This window comes from Tupaia chinensis, unplaced genomic scaffold (genome assembly GCF_000334495.1).
Source record: "Tupaia chinensis unplaced genomic scaffold, TupChi_1.0 Scaffold000159_1, whole genome shotgun sequence".
NCBI lineage: Eukaryota > Metazoa > Chordata > Mammalia > Scandentia > Tupaiidae > Tupaia > Tupaia belangeri.
The window spans coordinates 869,078-876,546 of record NW_006159630.1 but is presented as its reverse complement, the minus strand read 5'-3'; the positions used below and the strand labels follow the sequence as shown (position 1 = coordinate 876,546).

The 7,469-nt window shown below is 60.9% G+C and overlaps 1 protein-coding gene and 1 long non-coding RNA gene across 4 annotated transcripts; both read right to left on the bottom strand.

Annotated features, from left to right (window-relative positions):
• Positions 1-136: 136 nt before the first annotated feature.
• LOC106734610 (uncharacterized) lies at positions 137-3,130 on the bottom strand. Its single transcript, XR_001370175.2, has 2 exons — positions 1,881-3,130; positions 137-1,767 (listed from the first exon to the last, which is right to left on the bottom strand). It is a non-coding gene; the product is annotated as an uncharacterized LOC106734610 (long non-coding RNA).
• Positions 3,131-3,612: 482 nt separating this feature from the next.
• On the bottom strand, positions 3,613-7,461 carry MAFG (MAF bZIP transcription factor G). Of its 3 annotated transcripts, none has more exons than XM_006145623.3 (3): positions 5,920-7,461; positions 5,013-5,077; positions 3,613-4,927 (listed from the first exon to the last, which is right to left on the bottom strand). In XM_006145623.3, the coding sequence occupies exons 2-3, from the start codon at positions 5,046-5,048 to the stop codon at positions 4,475-4,477; spliced, it is 489 nt and encodes a 162-aa protein (XP_006145685.1). In that variant the 5' UTR covers positions 5,049-5,077; positions 5,920-7,461; the 3' UTR covers positions 3,613-4,474. The 3 variants fall into 3 exon arrangements, with proteins under 3 accessions (XP_006145685.1, XP_027626529.1, XP_014442211.1); XM_027770728.1 differs by lacking the exon at positions 5,920-7,461 and adding an exon at positions 5,152-5,657; XM_014586725.1 differs by lacking the exon at positions 5,920-7,461 and having other exon boundaries at positions 5,013-5,144.
• Between the last annotated feature and the right edge of the window lie 8 nt (positions 7,462-7,469).

Here is a 7,469-nt window from a genome sequence, read left to right as displayed (position 1 = left end):
CAGACCCCCGGCGGCCATCGCACCCCGGGGCCGCTGCGCTTCCGCTTCCGCCTCCCCGCAGCCCCCGGCGCATGCGCGCGCCCACACCGCCCCTTCCGGCCCCGCCCGCACGGCACGCCAAGAAAGCACCTGCTGGTCTCTTTAAAAGGTGTTTATTGATCATATACAAAATAAAGAAAACCTTATATATCACAAACATACACTATGTACAGCAATAAATACCCGGGGGGGCCAGGCCCAGCGCCGCCCCTCCTGGACAATAACTTAGCAATAAATACTGCACGGGGCAGGGTGGCTGGCCCCCTCGCTGGGGTCTTGTACCCCCGCAGAGCAGACCCCAGGGCACTCCACACCCACCTCCCCGGATCCGCCCGGGCGGGGCGGGCAGCCCTGTCCTGCTGCCTAAGCTGCCAGGAGAGGCTTCGGTGCCACTCCCGTTTGGTTAAAGGCTTCAGGACTAGCAGATTGAGGGTACCGGCGGGAGCGCAGGGCGGGACGGAGGTGCTGGACCAGTCTTGAGGTCCATCCGGGACATTCTTACACTTGGCCTGTCCTCGGGCACACCATGGTATCAAAGCTGCTGTCCCCAGGCTGAAGCTGGGGTGGGACTGGCAGAGCACATGCCCAGGACACAGGCCAGAGGAGGCATGCTCCTGCTACATGTGGCACGATCGCCTAGTCCACTCCCCAATGGCTCCAAAACGGATGGCCAACAGGAAGGCAAACACCCTCAAAAGTATCCAGTGGCTTCTGAGGAAGAAAGATCGTTAACGTGTTGGTTGCTTTCACCAAACCACAGCCTAAAAAAGTAACTTACAAGATCCCAGAGCGGAAACCGTGCAGCAGGCTGCAGCTCACTCTTCCCAGCTACAGACGGGAGCTCTGGCCAGGAAGCTGCTCAAGTGAGGGAGGCCACAGGGATACAAGAGGCCTGACCGCCGGTCCCAAGCACAGTCGATGAGCATGACAGGCCCAGGCACTAACCACCAAGGCCACTGCAGATCAGCGGTGTGCACGGGTCTGCAGCACAGCACGGACCAGGAGAGAGGCCGGGAGCCCCCACAAAGCACCTGCACTGACGGCACGGTCCTTGGCAACAGCTGCCAGGGACCACCGGGAGTTCTCCCTGGGTCCACTCTTTGGCCAAGAGCTGACCTGTGTCTGCTGGGCTTTTCTTTGAAACCAAGTGTCCACGTTGGAGTACAGGGGAAGTGGGGGCAGAGTCAAGGCAGGAGGGAAGGTGCACAAGACGGTTACTTGGCGGACAAGTTTGGGAGCTCCAGTCTCGGCAAACGCCTTCGATTCGCTGTGTGGCAAAGCTGAGAACACGGCACTCTCACAGTAGGAAAACGGAATTAACGAGGCCAGGAGGACAGCCAACAGTCACACGTGGACATGGGGTCTACGGTCAAGGGGTCACGGTGAGGGGGAAAGAGGGGAGTGGGCCCAAGCTGGCAGGACAGGAAACGAGAACACTCCCCCAGACCCAGGAACAGGGTCCAAACTCGAAGCCTTGAAAGGAAGCACATCCTCGCTAGCGACAGACACTGCTCTGCCACCCAAACCGGGAACCCACCTCCAAACTCTGCTACTCCCTCACCTCCTCACCTGTGAGCTGGGCCTGCAGCCTGGCAGTTTCTGAGATGGACAGCCACCCCCAGCTAGGACAGAGTGAGCACCTGGCCCTGCTCCTCACTTCTGTAGGCATACTGAGGGACAAGCCCCCTCCCTGCGGCGATGGCCACGTCAGCAACTCAGGTCTGGATTCTAGTTAGACAACACCAACGGTAGGGGGGGGACAAGTCAAGTGCCTCAGTGGACAAGGCAGGGTGACCCAGGTGCGAACAGGAGCGTCCCTGGGCAGCTGGGACAGCAGTCACCTGGATGGCCACGGCCCACAGATTGCTGTCTTCTATCTCGCAGGCTCGATGGGGCAGGCTTGTGAGCAAATCTGCTGGTTCGAGGTAAACCCCGGCGGGCCAGCCCTCCTCACCAGCTCACGCCTCCTTCTATGCTCTTCAGAGGTCCGCTCAGGGCCCCTCGGAGACACCAGCAGTCTGGGAGAGAGCCCGCAGTCCACGTGGCCAGACACAGGGCTGCAGCCTCTGGGCTACCTGTGACCCCGCCATGCACCTACAGGGAGCCTCCTGGTCCTGACTGGGAGGTCGTAGCCTCCACTGAGCAGCTGGGACAGGGAAGGGGGTAGCTGGCCCGGGGAAAAGCACCTCCGAAAGCCAGGCAGCTGATCCCTGGAAGACGCCCAAAGGGGATGGGAAGAGAGCCCAAGCTAAGAGCCACCAGCACGGACAGGGTGAGGGTTGGGACCAGCCCTGGTGAGCACAGCCCCGGCCAAGCACTGGTGGTGCCCCCAGGACCAGGGAAAAGGAACCGTTCCTGGTCTGGGCAGCGCCACCCTAGGCTGGGGGGAACACAGCTCCTGGGCGGTGGGCCCTTGGTGCCCCCCACTGAGGCTCCACCTAGGGCCCAGACTGCAGCCAAGCACGGAGATTGGAGGCCAGGAGGAAGACAGCTGAGGACCGCATGGCCGCGGCCCGTGGGTACCCACAGTGACACCTCGGTCCCTGCAATGCCACCACCCAGGGCCACAGGTGGTGGGTGTGGAAGCAGCACAGGAGGCCCCAGTCACCTGCCCTGCCTCTGGGTCAGCATAAGCCCTAGACACACACAAGAAGCCAAGGCTGAGCAGGGGAGGGCAGCAGAGGCCCGAGGCCGAGCAGCTGAGCACCGGGCCAGGGCCGGTGCTGGCAGAAAACCTGGGGCTGTCAGACAGACCCCCCAGCTCAGGGGAATCAGCAGCCCAGCCCCTGCCAGGCCTGGCCCAGCAAGCCAGCAGAAGCAAAAACACAACCGAAGCCAAAAGAACAAACACGGGAAACACACACAGAAGTGACACCCACAGGTCAAAGGTCACCAGAAGCACCAGCACTTCACGGCTGCACGAAACCTCACCAGGCACGGACGACACCACGGCACCGGCAAGAGACGGAAGCGGGAGGGCAGGAGTAAGTCACTTTCGGTACAATTGCAAAAGAGATATCAAACAGGGCGGCTCTGGTCAGCCTGCGGCCTGGCTTTTTTCTTTTTTTTTTTTTTTTTTTCTTTTTTTACTTTTTAAAATGTCTCATAGAGACAGAAGTGAGAAAGCACCACCCATGGGGAATGGTCACACTGCAATTCCTCCTCCATCCTCCTCTCAAGATTTTGGGCACACACACCCAGTCACGTGCATGGTGTGTTTTTCTTTCTTTTTTTTTTTTAGGAGTGTTTTCTCTATAGGTTGTGTGTGCTCACTGGAGAGACAGAAAGTGAAAAATCACCCCCCAGGGGGGATGGCCATGCCACAAGCCCGTCTCCATTCTCCTCTTGGGATTGTAGGCGCACACACTCATTCGCCTGGCATGAGTTTCAAGCTGTGGGTCCTAGACGTGAACCACGGTCAACCGTGTGGGAATCCTGTCCCTTAACCATCACACCACCTGCTGGCCCAACCTGGTGTGTTTTTCAAACCAGCATACTTGGAACTCAAACTGCGTAGTCAGCCATGTGGGATCCAGTCACCCTAATTACCTTGCCACTCACTGGTTTTTTTTGTTTTTTTTTTTTTTGTCTTTTTTTAAACTAAGTTTTATAAATAATGTCTGATAACTCTGTGTATATAAAAACTAAACTCCAACAGCCACAAAGAGTTGAAAGTTTACAAGAAAGGGATTTTTTTTTTGTCTTTTTCTTTTTTTTAAACCAGCAAAGTTTCTATTATACTTTCTTCCCTTTTCGTGTATATGGTCAAATGTTCTTTTTGCTTGCTTTTTTTTAAAAGACAGTTTTATAAATACTCTGCAGCTTTTCTTCTTTTCCTTTAGCTTTTAAACATATAATTTAATAACTTCGTAAAAGGAACTTCTCTCTTTTAAATAAAGGGCTATATAACCACACGAAGAGGTCATGTAAACAGTGACACGGGACCCAGCGCAGGGCACAACAGACACCCTTCACGTGAGCTCTCGGCCAGTGGCAGGTCTCATTCGTTCAGTGCGATGTGTCGGAGCCCACGTGGCCCAGCTGCAGCCCCGCCCCTGGGACCCTTCGGGACAGCCCGCTCTCTGAGCAGAGCCATCTTCCTGCCAGGCTGGGCTGAACCCTCCCCGCAGCTGGACTCCACGCCCGCACGGCCCCAGTACCCAGGGGTCGGGGCCGTCCCCCGCCACCAGCAACCTGACTGACCCCCACGTACGAAACACGACCACGACCACAACATCTCAGGGGCTCAGCCCAGCGCCCCTGGGTGCAGGTTGTGCTTTGCAGGGAAGGGACGAGGGGGGAAAGGACAAGGCGGGGTGGGAGGAGGGAGAGGCGCGGGAGCACCAAGGGGAAAGAGAAGGAAGGACGGACAGGGCTGCCGAAGCCGCCATGCGCCTGGTGGCCCCTCGACCAGCCTGGGCAAACGCACATGTCCCTACGACCGGGCGTCCGTCTTGGACTTTACTATTGTGATGACGCTGGTGGCAGCCACCTTGCCAGGGACGAGGGGCCCCAGACCACTGGCCAGGGGGCCCCGAGCCGGGGCCACGGGGCTGCGGGCCACGGTCCTGGCGAAGTTCTGCAGGGCCTCGTACTTGGAGCGCAGGGCATCGAGCTCCAGCTTCATGCTGGCGTTCTCGGAGGCCAGCTTCTCCACCTCCTGCTGCAGCTCAGCCTTCTGCTTCTCCAGCTCCTCCTTCTGCGTCACGCGCTTCACGCGGCAGCTGGCCGCGTAGCCCCGGTTCTTGAGCGTGCGCCGGCGCTGCTTCAGCTGGACGATCTCCTCCTTGGACAGGCCGCGCAGGTGCTGGTTAAGCTCCCGCACGGACATGGTCACCAGCTCCTCGTCCGTCAGGCTGGTGCCATTCTCACCTGGCTCCCGCTTCACCTGAGGGCAGCACAGTGCACGGTCACAGGCGAGGAGGGGCCCGGCAGTGCCACCCTGGCCCAGACTCCACACCCTGCCTGCTCACCTTCAAGGCCTTGCTTCCTTTGTTGGGGGTCGTCATAACCTGGGGGCACAGCAAGCAGGCACTCTCTGGAAGACAGGGCAGAGGTTGGACCTCCAGACGCTCCACCTCCTCCCCTCCCCAGGCCCGCCCCGCCCCTCACCTGCCCACTCCCTGTCCACTCTGCCCCCCTAGGGAATGGGGGGGTCGGGAAGGGCTGATGGGGGAAGGGGGCTGAAAGCCCTTCAGAGGCAGTGGCAAGACAAAGGCTGGGGACATCAGAGGAGCCCTAGGAAGACGAGCTTTAAAAATAACCCGGTGCTCGCCCCAGAGCGGCTGTTCCTGGCGAGTCACGCTGACTCAGCACATAGCACATAGCGCTCCCTCACGGGGAGCTGGCACTCCCGGCAGCCGGCCAGTCAGCGGCGCCCCAGGAGACCCGCAGGCCGCTGTGGCGCAGCCGGGGGAGGCCCGCCAGTGGCCAGCTGCCTTCCCTAAGCCAGCCTGGGACGGGGTGCTGTCCTCCAGAGGCTTAGGGGGCTGTCCCTGCTGGGGATTTGGGCAGACAGGAGGATACCGGGAGGCCTGATCCTGACATCTCAGACCCTGAAGAGCTGGGAATGGGGTCTCGGCCACCTGTGGCCCCCTTGGCAGCACCCTCCAGGCCCCCTCCCCCCTCCCCCACTGTGGAGTGGCTGTTGCAGCATCCAGGGCCCCTGCCCCGCCCCTCCAAGGGAGTTTCACAAGGCCCCCCCTCATGCCCAGGCAGCTCCCCACCCAGGGCGCTGACTGGACCCTGTCCCCTGTCCCTGACAGGACGTTTTTGTGCACCTGGTCCCAGAGACCCCTTCCATGCTCTGTCCCCTTTCCAGGGCGCGTGCAGAGAGGAGGGGCTGGGAGCACACACCCCCTCTCCTGAAGACCTGCTCACCAGCCTTGCTCCAAGTGGCACAAAAAGCATGAAAGGAAGCCCAGACGAAGCTGTGGCCAGACCCCGCTGGGGCCCTCCAGATCTCAGGCGGGATGGACCAGGGCGTGGGACAGAGGTCCTGGGGTCGTCTTTTCTACAAGCTGGCCCTATGCTGCCCAAGAGCCAGGCTTGTGCAGCAGAGCCTGGAGGGGCGCCCACAGCCTTTGGCCAGGTGGGGTGCGGATGCTGCCCTGACGCCAGCTCTCCCCACACTGTCCTCCTCCACTCCTGACTGCCAAGCGATGACAACGGTGACTTCCTGGAGAGAGCACAGAAAAGTGCCTCGACAGTTTCCCCACCAAAGGCCTGGGCTCAGCACTAGCAAGTCAGTTGCTTCATAATCAAAGGTGCCCGGCCTGCACCAGGGGAGGGCGGCCAACCTGCTCTGCAGCGGCCGTGCGCACCCCCAGCCTGTGGGGCCTCAGGGAGCTGGAAGAAGGGGCTGGAGCTGGGGCTGGATCAAGAAGCCGCCTCTGCCTGCACCTCAGCTCCGGCTGAGTCTGGAAGGCTGGAGCGCAGGGCCCTACCACCCTTCACCCTCTGCTCCCCCAGGGGCTCAGGCTGCCTCACGAGGAAACCGGAGGTCACAAGGGCCACACCACTCAGGCTGCACACAGCAAAGGGGAGGAGGTCTGGACAGCGCCATCCCTTCACGCTGGGCCAGGTGCGGGAGCAGGCCAGAGCCAGCCCTTGCTCCAGCATTGTGGCCGCCAACCCCAGTGGCCAGACTCCCAGGCAGGCATGGCCTGGAGGCTCTGCACCCTCACCTGGGTGGGCCTTGGCTCCCATCCAGACACACCTCTACCAGAGCCCCAGCCCAAGAAAGTCACTCCGAAAAAGAGCCCAAGCCAAGTGGCCCTGACCCTTCCTGGGCACAGCGCTCCAGCCTTGGGCTCAGCCTGGGTGCGAGCATGTGCTGGGGCATCTCTGAGGCCAGAGGGCGAGCTCTCCCGCACCCCTACACACACACCTCAGGCCAGGAGGGCGAGCTCTCCCGCACCCCTACACACACACCTCAGGCCAGGAGGGCGAGCTCTCCCGCACCCCTACACACACACCTGAGGCCAGAGGGCGAGCTCTCCGGCACCCCTACACACACACCTCAGGCCACCTGCCAGGCGGACTGGGCCCAGTGCTGCTAACTCAGCAGCAGAAAGATCACCTCAGGAGGTAACTTTGGGCTACTGGGAACAGCACTCTGGCACCCCAAGTCTGGGCACCCTGAAGTTCTCACCACCCAAAGCCTCAACCCAGACTCCAAGGCCGGCCTGAGAGCAAAACTCACTTCCTTACGCCCTGCGGTCACCTGTACCCTCTGCACCCTCCTTCCAACGCCCCCCCAAGTTTGGCTCTCTTCTGCTAAGGGTGGCCCAGCCTGGCTGGCCAGACCAGTCCCAAGGAAAGCGGGCTTCCCGGGGGAGGGGGCAGCTCGGCCCGCCTAAGCTCCTCCCGTCCTCTCCCAGGAGAACTGCGGCTCCCCAGTGCCCGGAACTGCCCCGGGGCGCAGAGCC

Excerpts from the sequence above, each read along its gene's own strand:
- MAFG (XM_006145623.3), bottom strand. The coding sequence starts at position 5,048 with ATGACGACCCCCAACAAAGGAAGCAAGGCCTTGAAG. Across the intron at positions 4,928-5,012 it reads AAGGAAGCAAGGCCTTGAAG|GTGAAGCGGGAGCCAGGTGA; the intron begins GTGAGCAGGCAG and ends TGCTGCCCTCAG.